The 26,578-nt window shown below is 40.8% G+C and overlaps 1 protein-coding gene across 3 annotated transcripts in view; it reads left to right on the forward strand.

Annotated features, from left to right (window-relative positions):
• Positions 1 to 26,578, forward strand: part of LOC108795789 (hexokinase-1) — a 58,997-nt gene that overhangs the window by 18,234 nt on the left and 14,185 nt on the right. Inside the window, exons 3-9 of one of the 3 annotated variants that reach the window (XM_018567090.1) lie at positions 12,954 to 13,102; positions 17,259 to 17,378; positions 19,661 to 19,756; positions 20,846 to 20,945; positions 21,023 to 21,206; positions 23,114 to 23,269; positions 24,356 to 24,589. In XM_018567090.1, the coding sequence (XP_018422592.1) occupies positions 12,954 to 13,102; positions 17,259 to 17,378; positions 19,661 to 19,756; positions 20,846 to 20,945; positions 21,023 to 21,206; positions 23,114 to 23,269; positions 24,356 to 24,589 (1,039 nt within the window). The remainder of the gene's footprint in view (positions 1 to 12,953; positions 13,103 to 17,258; positions 17,379 to 19,660; positions 19,757 to 20,845; positions 20,946 to 21,022; positions 21,207 to 23,113; positions 23,270 to 24,355; positions 24,590 to 26,578) is intronic. The other 2 variants (XM_018567091.1, XM_018567092.1) reach the window with 2 other exon arrangements.

Below are 26,578 nucleotides of genomic sequence, written 5' to 3' on the forward strand. Positions count from 1 at the left end.
ATCAGAAAGCTTCCTACTTACCTCCAAAAACTATCTACCACTCATTTTGAAAAATCTAATAGTCCAGCACTTCTCATCCCTACTACCATATAAGACTCTAGCAGGCTGACATCCACCCATCAAGGCATTTTATTATTTGCTCCCAAGAGCCAATCCGTTGCTTGCATAAGGGTTGAAGGCTCATGAGTGGAGTACTGCGAAGGGTGCTGTGATGTTTTCAGGAGGCTGTGTACAGTACCCTGCCGCTCCTCACACCATTCTCACCCGGAAAAAAATTTCCCTAGACCAAAACGAGCAATTAACCCACTGCAAGGGTTAATACAAATTTTTCCTGGCGTTCTTTAAGGGCCGGATCACTCCATATCCAGTGCACACTGGCACGGCATTTAAGTCAATGGCACCGCAGACACGCTTCCCACCCACAGTGCGATCACTCGCACCATAACGTATGGTACAGCAATGCCCACTGTCTGGTGCGGTGCAATTGCAAAAAAATAGCGCATGTACTGTTTCTTGCGCTACTGCGGGCGGGAAGCTTGTCTGTTGTGCCAGAACGCAGGAGGCTTGCTTTATGCGATCCAGTGCGTTATGGCCACTAACTGTGCCGGCAACGCACATAATATGGTGGCCCTAACTGCAGATTTAAACATGTTGTTGTGTATGTATATATATATATATATTTATTATGTAAATACTAAAATAAATTATGTAAATGATAGCTTAACGACTCATGGAGCAAACATAAAGTAAAATTAGGCAAATCCATTTTTTCTTAGAGCCACAAACACCTGATTGGTAGGAGTTGTGAGAATGGAAACCCATGTTAGACATTAAGGCCAGGCAAATACTGAGGTGTGCTACTTTTTGTTGAATGAAACATACCTGTTCTACTTCATAATAACTAAGCATGCAGTACCTTTTGCTGCACGCCCTCCAGCCCGATCTGCTGCCAGAACAACTTCTGAGAAAGTGGAAATGTGCGTAGAGCTATGGATGCTCTTACATGACTGTTCTCGGCCTAGTGAGTGCCGACAGAGGCACAAAACGCCATTTTGTGTGTGTGTGGGTTGGGTCTCATGTGTTACTCTATACCTGGAAAGTCCAGGTATTTTTTGATACTTTGGCAGGGAGGTTGGGTGGGATAATCCAGTATACTGTCACTACTATAAAGTGTACCTGTTTCTTTGCCTGCTATAAGCAAACTGCAGTGACACTTTAAAAAAGACATAAGACCGGATAAGAACACATTAAAAGATGTCTGTGTTTTATCCTGTATCCAGCACTGGACTGCCAGGTAAACGTACAAGAACATATACTGTGATTGTGATCACAAGGGAATCCTAACACCTATTTTGACACAAGTAGAAAGGCAGAAAAAATGACTTTATTGATCTCAGATACTTTAAAGAAAACCACCAATGTGGTCTAAAATCTACAACCCTTTTAGTGAAAAAAGTATTATAAATAAATGTATTTATACGATATCTCTAAATGTATTCTGTTTAACCCCGTAGGAGGCTCTGCGGAGCACAGAGCAATACTATTTGTACCTGAAAAGTAATCCTGATTGGTTATTAGGCTGACGCAAAGTTTTTCTTTCCCCATTTTTTCCCTCAGATCAGCTCCAGAATTTCATAGTTCACAGATATGATCATAGAAATAGTTTTATATTCCTTTACCTGGGAATCTCCATTCTGCATTAAATGATTTGTACTTCATAGTACTACTTTGTACATGTTTTAAATTCTTTGTAAGAAAGCAGCATAATGGTAATATTTTAAGTGCATATACTATAGTAGCCAATTGGTGTATATAATAAGATATCTTGTGTGTTCAAGTCATTCATGTTATCATTTAGCATAAAATATAAAAACAGCTTTGCACATATTAGTTTGGTTTGAATATTTGTAAACTTGTATGCACTTTCTAGTGACTATAGACTTGCATATGAGCAAGGGCATTCTCTGACCTCATTGTGAGTTTGAATGACCCACTTTCTTCTTCACCCATAAGTAGGCTAGAGAAAGGGCCTGTTGACCGATAGCTAATCTCCTTTCCAGGATGCTCTAACGCTGTGCTATTATCATATATGTTGCTTAACTCTTAGGTATGAACAGATAAGATATGTAAAGGGTCAGGCCACTATTCTATTTAAATTTTGGATAGATAGTGGCAGGTCTTAAAAATGGCTTTTCATATGTCCTGGGGACCTTGGAGTTCCAAGGTCAACCCAGATACTGTGGCTATTACATAGGGGTTTGGGAGGATGCAGAGGAGGTAATGAGACTCCATGGTGTGGGAGAGAAGCTAAAGCCAGAATCTGTGGTAGAAAAACATTGGAAAGACAGTGGATGGCTTAAAGCAAAACTGGGTCATGTAAAAATAATAATAATTATTATTATAATGCATGTTTTATAGCAAATGTAAGTAAAAGAAAACTACTAAAAGGTATACTTCTCCATTGCTCCTTTTCCCCAATATGACTCCTTCTTTGGATTCCCTGCCACTCATTCTGGTGCCATCTTTAATCAAGCATCATCCTCTCCATTGATCTTTTTTCTGAGACCAGCCTGATGTTGTGATCCAATCCAGTAATCCCGCAGCTGCTAATATAAAGTCATTATTTGTGTGTCATTAGGAGTTAGTGTTAGCCATCTTGACACACTTATGAGACTGTACAGTCAATCAGTGCAAAGATGAGTGATTATGTGCATGACACTTTTAGGCTACTTAACAACTTTTCCTCTCTGAGCTGTACCCCCCTCTGTGCAGTTATTATGGCTTTTTACATTTATTTTTTGGTTTATTTGTTTTTTGCTCTGGGCCTGCATCCCCACCGTTATTCTTGTCCCAGAGAAAATGATGTATCCCTGCTCACACATCCTCCTGGTATATCCCCATCATATATCCCAGAAGGCTGCAGGAGCAGAGGCACACAGCGACCAGTGGGTGGACCTGACATGCATCATCAGGGGCCAGCTGCTTGAACCCTTAAGCCAGCTTACAATGAGTGAGTTTGACCAAGATGGCGGCACGTGCCCAGACAGTGGCAGTGGAGCAGTCAATCGCAGCAGGACAACACTGGCTTTGCTGGGCAGGTGAGTATGTGCATTGGGGATATCCCTGCCTAACAGGTAAGAAGGGGATCCACTTTAAGTTTACTTAGGTTATAAACTCTTAAATAACATGGAAAGTCCTTTTCTGGTGACTTGTGAGTTTAGGCATGTTTGAAAAAGTTCTGGCAACTCAACTGTGAACGGCAAGTCAAAATTCTTTGTCTGTATACTTATCCCTTCACGTGTACAAGGTCAGTGATGTAAAAAGCACTGAAGCCAAAACATTACACGACAGCCAGACTATTAACATTCTCAGAACAAGGGTTCAGCAATGGCAGCCTAATGTATACAGTATATGTCTCTCATCACCAGACAGCACCAGACAGCAGTTGAGAAGATGAAGTCTACTGTATGCTCAGGTATGGTATGAGATGTCACTGCTCAGTTCACACTGTGGCCTTTCTGTGCATGGTTTGTGTAGCTCTGAGAGGGGTTACATGCCATTACATTGAGAGGGGAACAGTGTGTTTAAAACCTTGAAAGGTTCCCTAGGTTACTGCTCTGTGAAGGGGAAACAGGATGCCTTTATGATGGGAACAAGTTGTTACCCTGACAGCAAAGAGCACAACCTCTAAAAAGTGATAAGCCTGCACAACAAATACTATATCCTAAAGGTCACTCAGCATATTTAGACTCCTTTTTTTGTGCTAACTGTGCATCAGTCTCAGCTACAGGTCGACAGTCTGCAGAATGTTTGTCAGAGGTCTCCTAGTCAGATGCAGGTCAACAAAAAAAATAATATATATATACTGATATACACTGTGTAGTATTATTAGTATGGTCTTGACTTTCTTATTGAGTCTTCTTATTTGTATTTATGCTTGTGATACTGTTTTGTCCTAATGGGACAATGCAAGCACTCCCCATTCAGACTGGTGTGCACAGGTCATCTCGTGAACATGTGAACTGAGAAGCCTTCCTATCAATATGCACTCAGAAAAAGCTACATCTATAGCCTGAAGTTACCATCCCATCCACCATCCACTGTCTCCTGCCTGAATTATAAAATAGTTGGCTGTACATGAATATCAGAAAATCCAACTGATCCAAACATTTGGCACCTGCACTGTACTTCCTGATTGTACGCATCATGGAAACAGTTGCATAGTGGTTGAATTCATATGCAGAGGCTTTATGGAGCAACTGGATTTTCTATATAGATCAATCCATATCCATTTTAAACTACCCAGTTTGACAGATAGCTGGGCTTTGGATGCATTAGTATGGTCCTCCTATTGAAAAAAAGATTATATAGCCAACTATAAAGCCTGTCCTAAAAGATATAGCTGAGAGACTCCTATAGCTTTTTCCTGTGTGGTGTATGTGCAGTAAAGTAAAGCCTATGGTAAAGAGAACAATTGAACATCAGCCTAGGTTTCCTAGCATACAGGAACATTTCATTAGTCAGGCTTGGCCCTGCTTATTCCAGATACCAGGTGTTGCAGTTGCAGTTGTGTTCCAATCTGTCATTTAGTTTACCATTATCACCGTTGGAGTATGGCCACCTTTATAAATATAAAGGGAATACAATTAATGGGAATTTATTGTAGTTTTGTATATATTTTATTTATTTTGGGCAGGACTAAAACAATTCTAAAGAATATATATTTATTTTATTTAGTCAGGTAAATATGAAAAACTGAATATGAGACAAAAATATGAATATGAGTATTTTGCATTCTTGTTTCCAACTAGCTGGTGTAACTCTAAGATCAATGTCCCCTGTTTACTTGTGTATTCGTAGCTGGTCTGCTGGCAATGACATGTACACTTTCCCTGCACCTTCATGCTTGTTTAAGTCACAGTTATTTATGTATAAATCATGTGTTGGTCTAATCATGCAATCATTGTCTTTTGTCTATGGGAACCTATAGGGTAGTGAGCTAATTTAACACTAGTTTGATAACACTCACTCTGTGACATTTCAAAGACGTCATTTGTGCTGTCTACGTCTCTGGTTTCTTCTGTTCCTATATTTAGGCAGAGACCAAGGACAGCTGAGATACACACTGGTTAAAAATATACAGGCGCTAACAAAATGAGAAGGACGGGTGCATCAGATTGATTCTCTCTGTTTCTGATGGCATTACCAGCACCTGTTCATTCCTTGAACTCAGTAAAACAACTTCTAGTTACCTTATATATGAAGCTTTTTTTATATTGTTATATACCAGGGTTATGAGAAAGACCACTATCACAGAAAAAAGTCAGTATTCTGATATCTGTATGAGAATAATACATAAAACGGTAGAATTCAGCATTAGTTCTTTTTTATTTATCATGCGTTTATTTCTATTTTTTAACACATTTACATCCAGATCAAGCTGTCCAGCAGAGTGGCAGTTGGGACAAATTATATATTTTATATATATATATATATAAAGTGAACATGTACTCAATTTGAAACTTTTAAAATGCAAATTCCTGCCTAAGCTCAGACACTGCAAGATGAATGCTATAACATTGAGTACTATGACCTTTTTCACCATGTCCCTCTCTGATTTAGGTTCAGTTGTCACTATGACCTGACTTTCCCTGACTTTATGGCTGAGCCCTGTCAACTAAAATGTGACTACAACAGCAACCTGTAATAAATAAACCAGTAATGGCACTTTTATTGAACACTGGGATGCCAATTAATAGGGTTTAGCCATGAGGTCAGGAAAAGTCAGGCCACAGTAAGAAAGGGAAGCTTAGGGCTCTTGCACATGCCCGCATGCCCTATAAAAAAGGAAATTGATATCCAGAATACAATCATTACATACAGTAATATTAACCACATACAGGTATCAGAATCCAGTATTTTTTCGCAATATTAGTCCTAGGATAACTGTACTTTCCTACATTTATCTGGTAACCAGACCACAACCTCAATTACTGTACAACTAGCAGATTTTTGTCTTTTAAGCAGGCTAGGAAACTTTTGTCTAGTTGGAGGAAAATTGACAGGTTAGTGCACAACAAAAATCTCAAGATGAAAACTGCACATGCTCAAACGACAATCTATCCTTTCGATCGATGAAAATCGGCCAGGTGTTGGTGCTGACGAACGTTAATTGCGAACTACATTGGTCTGTGGATGATGGGCTAGTTATAAGAAAATTGAATGAGGGTGAGATGTCTGGACAAAAAAAGTTGTGCAATGGTTGTAAGGTCTATGGCCACCTTTAGGGTTAGTTCACACCATAAGCAGTGCGTTCCGGTCCGATTCTGGCCGGAACGCACTGCCCGAACTGCGGCCGGCTCACTTTTTTGCCGGGCCGCAATGTGATTGCTCACACGGGATCGCAAGGCACATTGTGCCTGCAGTGCGTACGGGTGCGGTGCGATCAAAATAGTGATTGCAGCATACTAGGCTAGTCATAAACATTAGGATTTTTAAAGTCCAACCCCCATGGACACCAGTGCAGTGCACCTGCAGCTGCCTAAAAAACCCAAGAGTGACTGCACCTGACAATCAATTTTTCTGGAGAAGGGAGGTGATTCCTGCTGGTGTGCGTTCTCCATGCAGCCTGATATGCGTTGTAAAATGCTTGCTTTTATTTCTTTATGTAACTTGACATTCATTTATAGTGCAGCGGAATGCACTGTGCAAAAACGTAACCCAAGTGCATTGATGTGAATCAAAACAATAGAACATGCCTATGCGTAGGGACTGCATTAGGCAAGACTGCCCAACCGGGACGGTGTGGATCAGCCCTTAAAGAGACCCTGTTGTCAGACCATTAATTTCAACAACAATAAGATCACCATAAGATTATATGTGCTGTGGGATTTAGCTACAAATGGAGAGTTTTAACTTCGAACACTCCGCAAAGTCCTTTTTAGTACTCCTGCTCACTTTTATTTGTGCAAAAAATGCTTAAAAAAGTATTTACCCTTGCAGTTGTGGTTTCAGCATTACACAAATATAGATAATATTCAACCTCCTGGCTGTGTTGGTCTGCTTCAACCGTCAGACAACTTCAGCACTGCTTATTTTCCCTCTGGTGTCAGCCTGGTCAGTGTGCCTGTCTATAAGGCCAGATAGGCCTGTACACACGCTTCCTGCATGTTTGTCTACAAACATACTGCTCCTGCAACAATCTGTCTCCTTGGGAGGGAGCACTGACTATCTAGACTGATTCTCATTTGTGGGCAACACCCATCTGCCTTCAATGCTTCTTAAGGTGCCCACACACCTTGCGATAATTGTACGATAATCGCGAGGAAATCCCGCGATCGTACGATTATTGTAAGGTGTGTGGAAGCCGTGCGACCTCTACTACTGTAAGGTCGCACGACTTTTATCTTACACACGCCTTACAACCATCGCATTACTTTTGTCTTGCGATGGTTGTAAGGTAATTAGAAAACGTACGATCTGCCTATCTTGGACAGGCAGATCATACTTGCGATGATCGCAAGCCCAGTCTGCTGATGGGCGGGCTTCCGATGACCGCAATGCCGAACGGGCAGTGTGCGCTTGCGCACACCGGCCCGTCCGGCTTTTATCTTACGAACATGCTACACACCCGCCGAAAATCGTACGATTCTCGGCGGGTTTTCGAACATGTTCGTAAGATAAAAGTCGTGCAATCTTACAGTAGCAGAGGTCGCACGGCTCCCACACAGCTTGCGGTAATCGTACGATCGCAGGATTTCCCGCGATTATCGTACGATTATCGCAAGGTGTGTGGGCACCTGAACATGTTCGAAAACCCGCCGAGAATCGTATGAGTTTCGGCGGGTGTGTAGCATGTTCGTAAGATACAAGCGCACACTGCCCGTTCGGCATTGCGGTCATCGGAAGCCCTTGGGATCATCGCAAGTACGATCTGCCTGTCCAAGATAGGCAGATCGTACGTTTTGTTAATTACCATACAACCATCGCAAGACTAAAGTCTTGCGATGGTTGTAAGGTGTGTGCCCAGACTTACACCTGATTAGGGACCATTTTACGGCTTAAACAGGTACATAATGCATTGTTAGAGAGTGACATACCGTCCATCTACCACAGTGTATTTAACATGCATGTTCTATACCTGTAAAAGCTTCCCTTGTAAAGATATCCCAGACATCCCAAAGACTTCTGCTGGGCACCGCCATCTTGGATGCGATGTCAGCAGTCCTCTCAGGGGGGTTAGGGAAAGAACAGAGTATCTGGGCCAACACAGACAGCATGACATGGCAGGAGGGAGGGAGAACAGTTGCTGTGCTAGGGAATTGACTCCTCCTGGAGTGGTCCCTAGCAAGCTCAAACGCACATTGCAGGTGAATAAAAAATGATTTATGGAAAGGAAAAAAGTTGCAAGTAAGCAGTTATGAAGGGCAAATGCTCAGTTCAGCTTGAATATACAGTAGTTTTTCTGCAATCAAATTATTATTATAAAAAAGAATTCAGGTTTTGTCACGAGGGGGTTATTACACGTGCCACATTGCGCCTCTTAATTGACTCAATACATGATACATTGAACCTACTGTAAAAATGTATCAGTAGCATGCACAGCAACTGCATAGACAGTGATATTGTTGGGACACAAGTGTACATAGTACATAAAGAAAGACAGTTTCTCACCTTTAGAGATGGCCTCCATTGTGTACATATGTGGATGCCGATTGACCTCTAGGACTCAACCATCTGCCTTTTTGTATGAGCTTCCTATTGACACGATTCTAATGTCTAGTGACCTTGCCACCCCTTGTTGCAAGCATTAAGCACAGTCGCAAAAGCTTATCCGTTAGCTTTCTTTTTTCTTGTGGTTTGTTTTCATAGTTGTTTTGGTGCGTTCACCTGAGAAGCTGCAATGGTTACCTCACACATTTTTTCTTATACCTGCTTTGCTGTTTAAAAATAATTAATGTCTATTCTGTACCCGTCTCAGCTTGTGAAAGAAAATCTGAAAAGTCACAAATAAACAAAGGTAGCCATACACGGCATGGCACAACCTGGCTTGACAAAAGTTGATTTAAAAATCAACTGAGCCGGCTGCAAAATTGTCACCTGAACAGTGCCTGCATCCTGCCAGAGGCAGTCACTGTTTAGGCATTCTGCCAGCTGCAGCATGAATACAATACTTGGCACTGGATATTGCTCCATCCACGCTGTTTAATATGGATGGTTGAATCAAGTGGTTTTCTCTCCTTCAGCCCACTAGCTTTTTTGTATGTGCCACAGACTGTCCCAATTTTATTTGCAGAAACCACAAGGATGGATCTGTAAAGTGTAGATAAGAGTGATATGTAATATTTGTACAGAAGGCCTAACTTAGGAAGTGCCTTATGTAAAGGGACAACACAAAGTGTACTGGCTGTGCAAAGTGCAGTAATCTATAGCAACATATCATTTTTTTAAAGTATAGCTATAGAATGGATAATGCCACTGTCTGTTTTTAAGCCCTTTGTATCCCATTGGGGAGAATTTCCTTTACTTTCTGTTCTGTAGATACTACATGAAATGAGGAAAAAGCCCTCTTAGACAGTTGTCACTTGGACATCACCAATCGAAGACTTCCTCTCTATTCCTGTTCTGGTGACAACTGAAAACTTGGGATATTCTTTCAGTTTAGTCCTGGAGACAATGGTCAGGACTAGGAATGTCCCGATACCGATACCAGGCATTGTGACGAGTACTTGTACTCATGAAATAACCCCAATTCTTTAGGCCAATACCGACCCTTTACATTTTTAAACAGCAGCGGCTGTCCGAGTTCCTGCACTTGTGGGGACCTCGGCAGCCTGCTGGGGACCTGCAGATAGCTGTCCATGGCAGTGCCTGCCCGGTTCTTTATCTCCTGCTCTTTCCCGGCGCAGGCACAACCATGGACAGCCCCGGCGACGGAACTAACGCCCCAGGGCTAGAAACTGGAGGTTCCCGCCGCACACTGACGGGGAGGACTGGGCCGGGACATGGATGAAAGTCGCGGAGCCCAGCAGCGGAGATAGTCGGCCGGACTGGATATGGACAAGGCCAGGGCCCATCATTGCCGGTCTGGACGTGGAGGAGGCCGGGTCCCAGCATTGCCGGTGAGGTGGAGTGCCCGCAGAGCCACTGCAGATGTCCACGTTGCCCGGGTGAGATCAACATACAGCCTGGTGAGAGGAATTCTGCTTTGGGTACATGTATTCGCAGAACACATGTTCCCAAAGCAGAATACATGTCCCCAAAGCAGAATACTATTCTGCCTTAGGGACATGTGTTCTGCTTTGGGATCATATATCTTGCTTTGTGGACATGTATTCTCAGAACATGTCCGCTAAGTAGAATACTATTCTGTCTTAGGGACATGTATCCTGCTTTGTGGACATGTATTTGGCTTTGGGGACATGTGTTCTGCTGTGGGGACATGTATTCAGTTCTGGTGACATCTGTATTTAGCCCTGGTGAGAAACTGCCCTAAAATCATCAGTCTGTGTTTTAGAAAAAAAAATGTCACATGTCCCTTCAAGAAAAAGTATCAAGTACATGAGGGATAGTACTTGTACTTGGTCTTAAAGTGGTATCGGGACATCCCTAGTCAGGACAAATATAGAAAGTAAATTATACTAACAGGGACACCAACAACAATAAAAATCTGCCAGGGTCTAAACCTTTACTACTCTATCCAAAACTAAATTAACGTTTTGGCTCTAGATGCATTAAAAGTGACACTAAACTCAGGAGTTAAATCATACATTCAAGTATCTCAACTATTAACTAAAATGTATCTTATTTGTGTATCACTCAGCTGTAGATCCTCAAATCATCTCTCAATTGGTGCTGAGACTGTCCTTCCTTCTGGAGGGTGGCTACTTTTGTTCCCCATGGTCCCTGTGTGTGTTGTACAGTAGTCATCGCTCCAAGCTCACTCATGTGATGGATTACAATCTAACGTCTAGTTTACTAATTAGTATTGAGAATGTAGTTCCCTTTAATAAGAACCTGTTTTTACAGTATGCCTACATGTTGTAAGAAGTCTATATTTCTACTAGTTGAATATGTAATTTTACACAGCCACAGTTACCTTGTGCTAAGGGGTGGACAGTATCTGCTCAAATATTAATTGCTTTTCAATAATGTCTCTTCCACTTACTACAGTATATACTTTATCATAGTAAAAGGCTTTATGCCAGACTGAAAAACAAATATGTGGCCAGATTCTTGCCAGATAGAAGTGCAGAGGCCAAACTGGTGCATTATACCGGAACTCCCATCATTTTGTTTTTATATAGGATCCTACATACATTGCTGTTAGCTGAAATTGTTAGGAGTAGATGCCCATAACAATTTCTCTTTAATTATATAAGCTGTAATAAGTGATAGAAATTTTACAAAATTGACTTTTCAAGCAGCACGGGCTGTCAATCAATAGTTAGGTCCATCTGTTAGCACTGTGTATGCTTGATCCTGCAGGGATATCCCAGGAAGCTGCATGAGTTGAGAATAGGCAGGGGGACGGACTGGAGTAAAAAAAGTTAAATGTAAAGAATAAAAAACAAAAAACCTTTTTCTATTGCTGAGTTAGTGGAAGGTTGCACGGAGGAAAAGTCAGTGATGGGAGTAAAGGTTCACTTAAAACGTTTCAAGTAATTTGGCCAATACAAAAACACCTCTTGATGTTTTAAGATGGACATACAAGAGGACTTTTCAGACCATCAGAAAATCCTTTTATTTCACCCAACATTCACATCCAGTGTACATTGGGCAAAATTCCAATAACATTGTGTGTTTATTAGCAGCACATAACAGAGAAAAATTGTCTTAAAATGTCAAGTCTTTTTTTCAACTTCTTGATGCTAGAATCTTTTCTGGTATGATTATCTTCTCTCCATATGCACTCGGGTTGTCATGAATTATTCATGAGATAGTTTAAATCTGTTCATGGGTGCCATAGATTGCTACCATGTTGGTGCTTGAAGTACCCTTGTTGGCTTAACGTCACAGCTTTCCTGAGGAGTCTTAATAGAAGAAAGCATTCCTGAGGATTAGGCCTGCAGTGTAAGCAGGTATATATGATGCATTCTGCATCCATTTTAGTGTGGAGAAATGCAAATACTTAGGTGAGCAGTTCTACATTGTATGTTCTCCTTTCTATCACTGGTGCCCGGTGATTGTCCGGAATGCAAGCTAAATGTGCCCTTTTCTGACACCTTTTGTGTACAGTGCTTTATAGCTGAGCTCCATTCAAAGACCAATTAATGCAGTTCTCTATAAAATAAGGAATTTGCCAGTCCCCTGTAATCTCATGTTGAGCACAGTGAAGTGAGAGAGGGGTAGGGAGTGCTATGAAGCTAGTCATCTGTACCATAATGTACATGTAATATGTTGAAAATGGACCTCCTGACAGGAGGACAGTATACAGCCTCAGTGTGCTTCTGCTCCTTCACTGTCAATTCTGTAGCCTGGGGTTGGATTTGACCATATTTCTAAATCAAGCTATGCTGCGGTAAAGGTTTAAGTGTCTGGTTGTCTGGCAGGACACCTAGATCACAAGACTTGTAACACAGAATTACAAATCATTTGCCAGGTAAAACAGTTCCATTTTGCGTATTTAACCGATTGCCTGGAGTTCAGCTTTAATCTTACAAATTCACAGATGTGTAGCTTACTGTTCAATGCTTAATTATATTATCACCACATTACTTGTAGAGCTACAATTTATTATTTACTTTTGGAATTATAAAGTGTTTAGCTAAACCTTATCTACATGATCAGTCTGGCAGGATGAATGGACATCTGTTGCAGTGTTTACTTTGTGTTATTGGTGAAGTGAAATTACTCTAATTATGAGGAGCCATTCTAATGTCTTTTAACTATGTAGGATATGGAAGCATCTGTGACTGGCAACAGATGTACATAATTCTTCTCTTGTTTAACAGAAAAGGGAGATTTCATCGCTCTGGATCTCGGTGGGTCATATTTTCGGATCCTGCGGGTGAAGGTTTCACATGAAAAGAAGCAAACAGTGCAAATGGAAAGTGAGATCTATGATTCACCAGAGGACATTATCCATGGCACAGGCACTAGGGTAAGTGCTTCTAGTACTTGGACCCGACGCTGAATGAAGTCCAAGCTGCCACTAATGTTTCTTTTTTTGGAGGTCATTACTGAGCCTCCACTGTTCTCTTTTTCCTGTTCATGTGGAATCCTGATCTTCTTTCTAGTTGTCGCTTTCATGATGTGCAGTCTCCCTGCTGGCTCTGTAGAGGTCTGTGATCAAAGACATGTTCCTGAGCTCATTTTACTATTAACATATCTGTAGGGTTTGAAATTCCTAAAGTACTTAAAGGCAAACCAGGTACAATGAGGTGTATTCAGGTGACTATCGATAGGGTGAAGCACATATGTCCTCAAGAGTCAATGCCCAAACTACCCCCACTGTTGGGACATGTTGTGTTATTGCATTGGTTGTACTGCTTGTACTACTTGAAGTGGGTTCTTGTGACCCTTGATGAGAGTGGGGGTCATCAGATTCTTCCCAATAAATGGCAAGTGAAGTCAAAGTGTGTGCATGCATAATGGTGTCAGCACACTCCATGGTACTGTATATTGTAGATATGCTGTCACTTTATTAAGCAAAATGCGGAATTCCCTTGGAAGTCTAATTCATCTGGCAGTTTAGTAGCTTATGTTATTACCACAAAAATAGAGTCTAAGTCCCTCCTACTCTGTGCTAATAAAGCACACATCAACAGCTACAAAAAAGCCGTGGGGACGTCTTATACTAGCACGGTACAATTAATGTACACCTAATCATCAATCTTCTGAAAATATATGATTTAGTCAAAGGCTTATTTATAGTCTAAAGGTTCTCATACTTGTCATTTATGCCCCATAATCTGGCATCAGATTTACAAATGGATGGCATTTGCATTTCGCAAACCTAAAGACTATTATGGTAAACCTCTGATTTGAAGCATAGTGGGCACATCATGGTGCTTCAGCTGTCTTCTAGAATACCCTGGGAGTCCCAGTAGTAATATTCTATCTTAATAGCTGTGTGGTCTCAGTTAACAGATGTAAAGCGCTTGCCATTAGTGATTTTTATATATACCCCATCCTAAAGAATAATAGTGAATTGCAGCTGCTCAGCTGGCTATTAATCATCACATCTAGGAAGGTCACATAGGATTGTTAAAAAAAACAATACCCCGGTAATAAGCTGATGAATACAATAAACCTTTGTGTTCTCCCTTTACCCGGGTAAATCCTTCATCATCCCAGTGAATTCAGCATCTGCTCTGCTGGACAAGGCCATGTGGCTGTGTTTAAATGGGATGGCTCATCTCTGGTGTTTGTTATTTTCCTTCTTCACCTGTAATGCCCTAAAATCTTGACCAGCATTACACAATGGCAAAATGTTATACCTATCCTTTTTCTTTCACATTTGAGATTTTATATTAAAGTACATGGTTGACACTAAATTGGACATATGAAATGAAGATTTTGTCCTAGCATCCTTTATTTTATGAGAAATATATAGATGCCATTGCCTAGCTGTCTTTGGCTTTATTACTATCTAATCCAATGACTCAAGTAACCTTACGGGAAGGTTTAGAACCACTGTCAAGTTTTGGTTACATCTTTGTCCCTTCAGGGGAGATTTCTATTTATTTTCTGACTTTATGATACCAATAAAACACTAGTTAGTAAAGTGGGGAAAGATTAGATCATCTGTCAGGTTTGTATTGCTGTCTGTATACCAATTAAGGCATCTCTCCACATTTCCTTCCCTGGTCACAAGTTGTCACCAGGATAGGAAGGGATGGGAAATCCCCTCCCTCAATGGGGGTGATAAAAACCTGACAGAAGTTGTGACACTTCCAAAACACTATGGGGTCTATCCATAAAACTGCCGCAGACAGCCGAGTGAATAACCGACTCGAAGTGAAGTTCGGCTATTCACTTCAGGCTTGTACAGCTGATTTCAGCCGTATATCGGCTGAAATCAGCCATACATCGGGTGGCTTTCGGCTGGCTACGGGTCGACCAAACATGCTCAGCATGTTTAGCTGACCCGAAGTGCAGAAGAAGTTCGACTCAGCTGATCCAACATCTGATGCCGAACAGCAGTGAGTGAATAGCTGAATGCCGCTCGGCTATTCTGCTTGGTACCTCTGTGGTCCCGAGCAGAATAGAAAAACAGTTAAAAAAAGTAGAAAACGATTGAAATTATGCCAGATAGCAGAGAAGCAATAGCTTCTTTGCTATCTGCAATTAGCTGCTGCCGTCAGAATAAAAAAAAAAGAATAAAAAAGTCAGCGTAGGAATGCATAGCTAGATTCCTATTGGCTATTTCAATTTGCAATATCCAATAGCAAGCTGGCTATTGCCCCCGCCATCTGCTGCTGTCAATCACTGGAAGGGGACCTGATGGAGAACTTCAGGTCCCCTCTGCTGATTGACAGCAGCAGTGGGCGGGTGCAATAGCTAGTTTGCTATTGGCTATTGCAAAGTGAAATAGCCAATAGGAATGTAGCTATGCATTCCTATGCTGTTTATTTTTTTCTGACTGACGGCGCCGGCAGCTCCGATGTCAGAAGAAAAAAAAAAAATAACAGAGCAGATAAAGGTTTACTTTGCTCAATCGAGCAGAGTAAACCTTTCCGGGAGATACCGGGAGCCGCTATCTAATAGCGGGAGACTCCCAGAACGTCCGGGAGGGTAATGATGACAGATCAGCGCCCCTGGTTACCTGGTAACCAGGAACGCTAATCTGTCTCTGCAAGTGGCCGGAGCCAGCCGTGACTGAGCCGCTCAGCCAACTTCGGGAGCTGTATGTGCTATTGTGAATAGCCCGTACAGCACCCCCTCGGTTCTCCTGAACCGAAGGGGTCCTGGGGCCAAAGCTAGCCGAAGGATCAGCTGAAGCTACGGCTAGATCCTTCGGCAGCTTTGTGAATAGACCCCTATATATAAAACTAAATAAAAGTCGATTTTTCAAAATTCCTCTTTAATCAGTGCAGTCATAGGCTGCTATTTCTCAAATTGATTAAACAGGGTTCTCTGTGATTATAGCCAATCTTCACCAAATACACGTAAATATGCATATTATTTTTTCAGTAACCTTTGAGATACGTACATTATAGCTTGTGTCCCTAATGATGTACATATGTTTTTCAAAACAATCCCTGATATTTCATTTGGATCTGTTTTAGGCTCCATTCACACATGAGTGGTTTTCGCAGAACCGTGCTGAACATAAAAAACAATGCATTGCAATGTGCATTGTTCAGACTTTCAGACCGCATGGTATGAAACTGCACGTCCCACAAAATAGTCCAAGCGCGATTTTATGGGTGTATTCCGCACGTTATGGCTATAGTAATAGCTGCAAACATACGGAGTCAGCGCGTGTGTTAATATTTGCATGTTTTTGTTCCGCGCGGTTGTGTGAATGGAGCCTTATATATTTTGTGGTGTGGTTAATCTTTAGTCCATCAACTGAATTACTGTCTAAGCCAGAAGTGTCCCCTGGGTCACAATGAGAGAATCATAGGCCTGGGCTTTGCATGGCAGATTTAGCACTGCATGTTACAGATGGCATAAAAAGAGAAGTAAAGGCAGTTCCATCCAGCTTGTTTTATTCAAACCCGTACAAGTGCCGCCTGTGGCACTGTCCCAGTGTGAAGCATCATAGAAATACCTAAAAAGAGTTTCCTTTCTTTAGGCTTTGTTCACACCAAATGCAGAGCAGATCCGGTCAGGTTTCTGCACATGCACACTAGTCTTTTAGATGCGTTTTGGATGCGTTATTTTAGTTTGACATGGGCTTTCAGTGCATTCCAGGCATTTGCATGAGTTTTTGATGCGTTTTCAGATCCAGAGCAGGTAAAATAGGGCCTGCTGCAGTTTTTTTTACCTGCTCTGGAACTGCACGCTGCGATGTGAACTGGAGCTAAAAATACCATAGGAATACATTGGACACAGTTTTGATCCGGTCTGCACCTGCTCTGCTCTGCACCTGCTCCGCGCTTGGTGTGAACAAGCCCTTAGAGGATTGTTTGCCTTTGTTATTCCTTTCCTACAATTTTTATACACAAGCCCCGTAGTGACACAGGGTGCCTACTCTTGCTAGCACTGGAACGTTAAGTATACCCGAAAGCTTCAAAGTATGTAAACAGCCTTTTATGTGGCGGTATGATTTGTGTGACTCATAGCAGAACATTGTTGTGTTTCAAAAGCTTTTTGACCATGTTGCGGAATGCCTGGGAGATTTCATAGAGAAGAAGCAGATCAAAGACAAGAAGCTGCCTGTCGGATTCACCTTTTCCTTCCCCTGCATGCAGTCTAAACTAGATGAGGTAAGATGTGCCTTGTTTGTAAATATTATTCTGAGAAACTGAGGGCTCATTTACTAAAGGGTGCATCCTAGGAGCAGATAGGTTATCCATAGGTTATGTGCATTTTAAAAATGCCATTTCTTTGTTGGATGTATTAAGAAATCACAAGCTGATCATTGATTAGGTAAGTCGTTCATGTTCATGTCGTTCACATGGACTTCAGCCAAAATACATACTTTTTTATTTCATATAGAATAGGGAACAGTTAAAATCTTTGTCAAGTTTTGCATTGAGGCCACTATCCCAAGTGGAAAGATTTCTCCTCACTTCCTGTCCCAGGCTGAAGAAACAGGAAATCATCCTGAACATAAGAAGTAGTACTGTGCAGTGTCATACATACAAAATAAGCAGGGATACTAAGAATTACACCCAGCATACAGAACAAGAGAAGTAGTACTCTGAGTATTCATATATTCATATTAGGAGCAGATACTGCAAATTACACCTATCATACACAACAAGAGACATAGTACTGTGCATTGTATATACAGTATATACAGAATTAGAGCTGATACTGACATTTACACCCAGTATACAGAACAAGAGAAGTGTTACTGTGCAGAGTCCATATATACAGAATAAGAACATATACTGACAATTACACTCGGCAAACAGGACAAGAGAAGTGTTACTGTGCAGAGTCCATATATACAGACGAAGAACATATACTCAGAATTACACCTAGCATACAGGACAAGAGAACTGTTACTGTGCAGAGTCCATATATACAGAAGAAGAACATATACTCAGAATTACACCTAGCATACAGGACAAGAGAACTGTTACTGTGCAGAGTCCATATATACAGAAGAAGAACATATACTGATAATTACGCCTAGCATACAGGACAAGAGAAGTGCTATTGTGCAGAGTCCATATGTACAGAAGAACATATACTGATAATTACACCAAGCATACAGGACAAGAGAATGCTACTGTGTAGAGTCCATACATACAGAATAAGAAAAAATACTGAGAATTAAATCCAGCATACAGGCCAAGAGAAGTGCTACTGTGCAGAGTCATATATACAGAATAAGAACATATACTGAGAAGTACACCCAGTATACAGAAGAAGAGAAGTAGAACTGTGTAGCACCTATACATACATAATTAGAGCTGATACTGAGAATTATACCCAGCAAAATCTCATAAGAAGTAGTACTCTGCAGCATCCCTACATATATAATAGATACTGCAAATTACACCCATCATACACAACAAGAGATGTAGTTTGGTGCAGAGTCCATACATACAGAATAAGCACAGGTACTGAGAATTACACCCAGTATACAGAAGAGAAGTAGTACTGTGCAACATCTATACAGGTGAAACTCGAATAATTAGAATATCGTGCAAAAGTAATTGCAGTAAGTGCTGCAAAAGGGGCCCAAACCAAGTACTGAGTACATATGCATGCTTGTACTTTTCAGAGGTCCGATATTGTTCTATGTACAATCCTTGTTTTATTGATTGCATGTAATAATCTACTTTTTTGAGGTTGTGGATTTGGGGTTTTTAATGAGCTGTAAGCCATAATCATCACAATTATGACAAATCACGGCTTGAATGATCTTGCTTTGCATGTAATGAGTCTATCTCATATATTAGTTTCACCTTTTAAGTTGCATTAGTGAAATAAATGAACTTTGCACGATATTCTAATTATTCGAGTTTCACCTGTACGTACAGAATTAGAGCTGATATTTCAATGTTGTCAACCTTTTAGAAACCGTAACTAAAAACAAAATAAAAATGTCCTACATTTTACAAATATGAACCTATCAGGACTGTCTTGCAGAACACAAGTCTCTTGGCAACTATGCCAAGAAGAGGGATGTCAGGTATCTGGTTAATGAGAGGAATCGGGTGATTTGTACATCACGCAGGGTGAGAGGGGTAAAAAGCAGAGTGACTGCCTGGATTTTAGGGGGGGGAGGGGGTTGACATGACTGCAGTGGGCTGAGTTCTATCTGCCCTTACTTACATCTTGTATATACCTGCTTTAGGGGGACATATGCAAAATTGTAATTAGAAAACAGAAATTCTTTAAAAACTGGTAACTTTTTCTACAGGGCAGGCTTTGCTGGGTTCTTTTCACCTCGGTGACATGATGGTGAATATGCCTGTAGAAAATTGTTTAGAGCTTTTAAAAATAGGCAAAACTATTTGAAATCATATTTCCTATTAATATTCTCTATCCTGTGATCTCGGCCTACCTTATGAATTTTATTTCTCTTTAGGGCATTTTGCTGACCTGGACTAAAAGATTTAAGGCCAGCGGGGTTGAAGGGATGGATGTGGTTAAATTGTTAAACAAGGCCATCAAGAAGCGAGGGGTAAGTAAATCTGATTATCAATTTTTCTAGGGTTTCCTTTTAAATAAAAAAAATGTAGACGGATATAGATATATTGCTCTATTTAATCCTCTTGTGTGTTATTTAAAAACATCCTTAGATTTATTTTTAAATAGTACCTCCATCTACCTATTAGCCTCCGGTAATCCCATATACAGCAGGATTCACTCTGGGAGAGTAAGGCACAGCACTGTAAACCAATGCGTCTTTATTACACTGCACAACGCATCGGGAGCTGGTTGATAGATGAAGAGAGGGCACAGAATCCAATCTGATGGTGGTTTCAGTGAACTGCAAGCAGATAGGATTGAAAGTGCTGTGATCAAATGTAGCATAGAGAAAATCTGATCGCTTTTGACAAAATTGCCATTTTTTTAAATTCTATTTCCATTACCGTACATTTTTCAATAAACTGTATTAAATCTATCAATTTATTATACAGTATTGGCTTCATAATCCAGTGAATTCTGGCAGTAAATCAAAATCATGCATAGCAGATTGCTCCACATGTATGGCCGCCTTTAGCTTAGCAAATTTTTCATTTGTGAAAAGTCCGAACTACAGTACCAGCCCTTACTTAATGTTTACTGTGTGAGTAAACCTCATACCAGGTCAGCACTTTGTAGGAGCAAGAAGCAGCAAACTGCTTTTGTTGGTTTGACTGCTGCCATAGCTGTGCACAAACAAATAGCTTTAGGGCTTGTTCCCAACAAAACATACATTATGCCATACATTATGGTAACAGACTGTGTATGTGTGCTGCGGTCCATTTACATTCATAGTGCACATATACATTGTGCTACAGTGTACCTGCACTATATCGCATCACAGTGTACAGATGAAAATGTTCTGTGCATTGGGGTGCACTTTTTGTAAACAAATAGCGCAGGGAGAATTGTTCTGTGCCTTGACATGTTTTTACAGACCAAAATGAATGAGCTGCCTGATACAATGCACCACAAGAAACAAAAACCTACACTGCATTGTGGTACAAATGGCTCTTGTATATATTTACGGTAGCTTAATCACCTGTTATATACACCCCATATATATTGTGTTCTTATTTTCTAGGACTATGATGCAGAAATTATGGCTGTAGTGAATGACACAGTTGGCACCATGATGACCTGTGGGTTTGATGATCAGAGATGTGAAGTTGGCATAATCATTGGTAATGAGACAAAACCATTTGTGTAAACAGTGCTATGTAGGTCACGCAGAAAGCACTCATTGCGATTTGTCTTCTAGGTACTGGAACAAACGCCTGTTACATGGAGGAACTGAGGCACATTGATTTAGTAGAAGGAGACGAGGGCAGGATGTGTATTAACACAGAATGGGGAGCATTTGGAGATGACGGCTCTTTGGAGGACATTAGAACAGAGTTTGATAGAGAGATCGACCGAGGCTCTCTAAATCCAGGAAAACAACTGTAAGTACTGCATATTCCCAAGTCTAGATAATTTCACACTCTATTACATGAGTTTTGCATTGATCAAAAAATCCTTACTATGGCATTGAGGCTTTTCAACACAATCAGTAAGCAGAGGAGCCTATACCGAGAATGATGCTCAGGCTGTCATTGCTGACTTCCGTCTGGAAATGCTTGCTACCTGCTTGCCTCTGGCCTCAATATTTTCGGAGTCACTGAACCGAAACAACCATGCAGCTAGTAAAGTCAGAGGATTTAGAACTCTTGAATCTGGGCCTGTGCTTCAGGGAGTATTGAAGATAAGCAGCTAGTATTCTAAAAAGGAAAGCTGTGGAATGACAGTCCAAATACTTTCATAGTTCATGATTGAGGATAAACAACACTTGCTATGTATTCATTCACTTTATATTCGTAGATACTTTAGATATTTCTTAGTGTTGATGCCTGTGTAAGAGGTGATTGGGGATCTGGGATAGTCCTAGTTCTTGGGGATAATAATATAACAGAGGTTGGGACGTAACAGGTATGCTAATGTAGGATAGTGGGTATTTACCTGGTTATGGTATCAGTAAGCAAGGGAAACTGTAAAGTAAAAAATAGAGATAGAATAGAGAGTGATCCCACCCCACCCCACCTCTGTCATAGTGCTGTCTTGAGTAGGAAAAGGAACCTATTTAGATCGGATGTTTCAGAACTCTTGAGAGTGCCTAAACACAGTTCAGACAGCTCAAGTAAATGTGTATTGTCATGTTAATCTGCAGTCAATTGTTCAAGGCGCGTGATGGAGGCCATTTGTGGGGACCTGTTAAGTTCACCCATGGCAAGAAATGACTGCTCTGGGTGCTGTAAGGAAGTGGCGAAGGACATCCTTCTAAATAGTTTTGATAGTGTCAATACACCCTTATGTAATACCTGTACTAGCCCCCAATGTGACTCTTTAGAGTTAGACCATATGCCAAAAATGGAGCTGGGGATTGCATGCGGAAAGGCTGGGTTATCAAATAATGGAGTAATGGGACCTTCATAAGGAGATAAAGCCAAGTAGAAATTAGATTATCCCAGGTATTTAGGATATGTTTTATGATGAATGGGAGGGAGTAGTCCCTCATTTTCGGGTCTGTTCAAGGTAGTGCACATTAAGTCAAATGAGGGATTGTTCGATATGTACCCAGAGTTTAGATTTTCTGTTATGGATCCAATCAACTATTCTTGTGAGTATGGCTGCTTGGTGGTATAGAAGGATGCCAGGAACATTTTGCTGGTTCAGTCTTGGATTATTCAATCCCCAGATAAATCTATTGAAGGCTTGTTGTAGCTTCTTATGAAATGTCGTAGGGACAGTTAAAGGTAAGGTTTGAAATAAATATAAAAACCAGAGAATGCCATTGACTTTGATCCTTGCAGAAAGAGATAAATAGAGGATTAAGATTTTGGTTGCGATTTTGGGTCTTGTTGGAGAAGGGTGTGTTTCAATAATAGCCAGCTCACCCTATCAAAGGTCTTCTCTGCATCTACAGATAGAAGGCACATTGGTGTTAATGGATGTTTGTGCGATAAATATTATTTACATTAACAAACATAACATATTATGAACATGAAGGTTTTTACTTGCACACTTTAAAAAAGAAAAACTGCTCTATTTTTCCTTATAGACTGTCAAATGCACAAGATGTAAAAAAGGATATATATATTTTTTTAATACTGTAATGGTATCTGAGCCACCTTGAGGCTCCAGTGGCATCTACAATACTATCTGTAGAATTATTTTCTCAAGGATGCCTCACTTATGACATTTGCCATAAGCTGCAATTATGATATTTGCTGGTAAGGATAACCAGGGATAATTGTGCATTTCATTATGTTTTTCAATTGAGGGTGGTAATTGATGTTGTATTCTTTCTCTTCAGATTTGAAAAGATGGTGAGTGGCATGTATATGGGAGAACTGGTCAGACTTATACTGGTAAAAATGGCCAAAGAAGGTCTTCTGTTTGAAGGAAGAATCACTCCAGAACTCTTAACTAGAGGGAAGTTCGAGACCAAGCATGTGTCTGCCATTGAGAAGTAAGTGCACTTTTTTATTTAGATTAACCTATGTGTCTTTCTTTTTTATTTCAGAGTGGAACTTCATTCCCCTCTGGGAAGGAATAGAATCTCTGTCAAGTTTTTATTTTTTTGTCATTGGGGAGGGTTTCACTCAGCTTACTCATAGATTAAGTTAAAAGAGAACTATGGGGTAAGTGTTTTTCCCCATAGTTCTCTTAGGGTCACGGGAGGACATATACTAGAGGCCTCCGGTGACCCAAAGCTCAGTATACCGCGAGCTACAGCTCACGGTATACTGAGACCGCCGCAGCCGTGACTGATCCCGACATTACTGTCGAGATCCACCCAGCTGCGTGAGTGACAGTTGGCTCCGCCTTTCTAGAGGCAGAGCCAGCTGCACCCGCCCCCTCCCCCTCTGTTCCTCTAGTCAGCGCTGGAGGATCGGAGTGGGGAGGGGGGAATCCCTTTAGGGAACCTTGACTGACAGTTGCTGGTCTCTGCAGGGAGATGATCGAGAAGTGAGCGAGCAACGGTATGTGTGCGCTCACTTCCCGATCTATTGAGCCGATGTGTGACAGTTTCATTGTCACACGTCGGCTCAGACTATGAGGGTGTGTGATTTTCACTCACCTCATAGTTCTCCTTTAAGTGAACATACTCTACTTCTTTAGTCAGTCAGTCCCATAGTTTTCCATAGCTGTTTTCTTGCCATTATTTTTCCCATTTGACTGTGGAACAGATATCTCTCAGCAATTGACCTTCTTCTACATGGTCTAAGAAATGCCACATGCTGATGGTTTAGGAGAAGCGTTCTCCGAGCATGGTAATATGGCACACGGGTAGAACATAATAATTAAACAAACTGTTTTGTTTTTTATACATACAAAGAAAAAAAGGTAAAAGTTGAAAAACAGCCTAAGAAATATTTACGCTTTACATTGTTTCACACTTTCTGTCACAAACATTCAGCAAAAAAAGAAATACAAAGAATACATTCTTTTGCAAATTCAATGGCAAACTGCAAGAGAGAATTATGATATCTAATTTAGGATTTATGGTTTTCTTGTCTCTGAAATAAACACAATTCTGTCTTTTTGTTCTCAGGAGTAAAGAAGGATTAAGCAAAGCCAAAGATATACTGACACGGTTAGGAGTGGAACCTTCCCATGAAGACTGCATTGCTGTACAACATGTGTGTACAATCGTTTCCTTCCGTTCCGCCAACCTGATAGCTTCTACACTGGGTGGTATCCTTGCTCGCCTCCGGGACAATAAAGGAGTCCCCAGGTTGCGAACCACAGTAGGCATTGATGGGTCACTTTACAAGATGCATCCACAGTAAGTACTATGGTTATGTTTTTACTAAATGTTACCTATTGACAAACACAATTCATTGTCAAAACAAAGAGATTCCTTAAAGTGGACCTTTACCTCCTTTTCACTAAAAATCACATCAGCATATTAAATCATCTTACACTCATTAGTTAAGCAAGCATATTTGTATTTTACTTACAACTGCTGTTTTTCTACTTCCTGGTCCTCTTTGGCACAAATGATGTAATCGGGCCCAAGAGCTGCATCCTGGGAAGGTTACTTCAGCAGAGCACTGCTGGTAAATCTAATCTGTAATCACGAGATCTCAGGCAAACGTATTTATATGTGCCAGAGTTCCAGGAAGTAACGGGAAATATATTAATCTGCCTTTAGAGAAAATGGCCACTGTGAGAAGAATGAGTAAGTGTGCCCACACAACTTGCGATAATCGTATGATAATCGCGGGAAATCCCGCGATCGTACGATTATCATAAGGTGTGTGGAAGCCGTGCGACCTCTACTACTGTACGGTCGCACAACTTTTAACTTACGAACATGTTTGAAAACCCGCCGAGCATCGTACAATGTTCGGAGGGTGTGTAGCATGTTCGTAAGATAAAAGCCGGACTGGCTTGCGCACACCACCGTTCGGCATTGCGGTCATCGGAAGCCCGCCCCTCAGGGGGGCGCGGCTTGCGGTCATCGCAAGTACGATCCTCCTGTCCAAGATAGGCAGATCGTACGTTTTTTTAAGTACCTTACAGCCATCGCAAGACAATAGTCTTGCGATGGTTGTAAGGTGTGTGCCCAGCATAAGAAAAGAAAAATAAGGAATAAAAAGCCGGCAATTATCTAGAAGTATGTGTTTGTAGATTGTCATCACTAAACATTTGTAAAGGTGTGTTTTTGTTGTCATTTCAAATATATGGATAAAGTTCCTCTTTAAAAATAGATCTCCCTAGTCCATGATTGTAGGATGTCTTCAGCCACAGATACTGTGTAATAACTATTAGTAATAAAAAACTAACAGAATGACTAGGGCCTTCTGTATGTAACAGCACATTCTATTTAACATATAAAACCAAATTGGTTCTTCAAAATAAATATACATTTTTATTTATTTTTTAAATTCCCTACATTGTATTTCCTATAGCAGCCACATATCAGCACAGTGGCTTAGTGGTTAGCACTTCTGCCTTCCAGATTGAGGTTCCAGGTTTGAATATCAGTCAGGACACTCTCTGCATGCAGTTTGCATGTTATCCCTAAGATTACGTGGGTTTCCTCCAGGTATTCCGGTGTCCTCCCACACTTCAAAGACATGCTTATAGGTTATTTGGCTCCTGTCTCAAATGGCCCTGTATGTATGCATGTGAGATAGGGACCTTAGATTGTAGGCTCTTTGAGGACAGGGACTGATGTGAATGTGCATTATGTAAAATGCTGCCTAAATTGTTAGTGCTATATAAATACTTATGAATGCAATAATGTGTATTTATTGTATTCATAGTTATTATTTTACACTTGTGATAAGAGTGCCTAGTAGCTTTATCATTCACATACTGGCGCAGATCATTTTTTGTTACTATACAAATACTTGTAATAAATCAATAATATCAGATAAATTCATTGTATGTATAAATGGCACTAAAACAGGAGGCTTTTTTGCAAAAAGAGCTGCATCCTGGGAAGGTTACTTCAGCAGAGCACTGCTGGTAAATCTAATCTGTAATCACGAGATCTCAGGCAAACGTATTTATATGTGCCAGAGTTCCAGGAAGTAACGGGAAATATATTAATCTGCCTTTAGAGAAAATGGCCACTGTGAGAAGAATGAGTAAGTGTGCCCACACAACTTGCGATAATCGTATGATAATCGCGGGAAATCCCGCGATCGTACGATTATCATAAGGTGTGTGGAAGCCGTGCGACCTCTACTACTGTACGGTCGCACAACTTTTAACTTACGAACATGTTTGAAAACCCGCCGAGCATCGTACAATGTTCGGAGGG

Source organism: Nanorana parkeri, unplaced genomic scaffold (assembly GCF_000935625.1).
Source record: "Nanorana parkeri isolate BGI_ZX_2015 unplaced genomic scaffold, ASM93562v1 scaffold1005, whole genome shotgun sequence".
NCBI lineage: Eukaryota > Metazoa > Chordata > Amphibia > Anura > Dicroglossidae > Nanorana > Nanorana parkeri.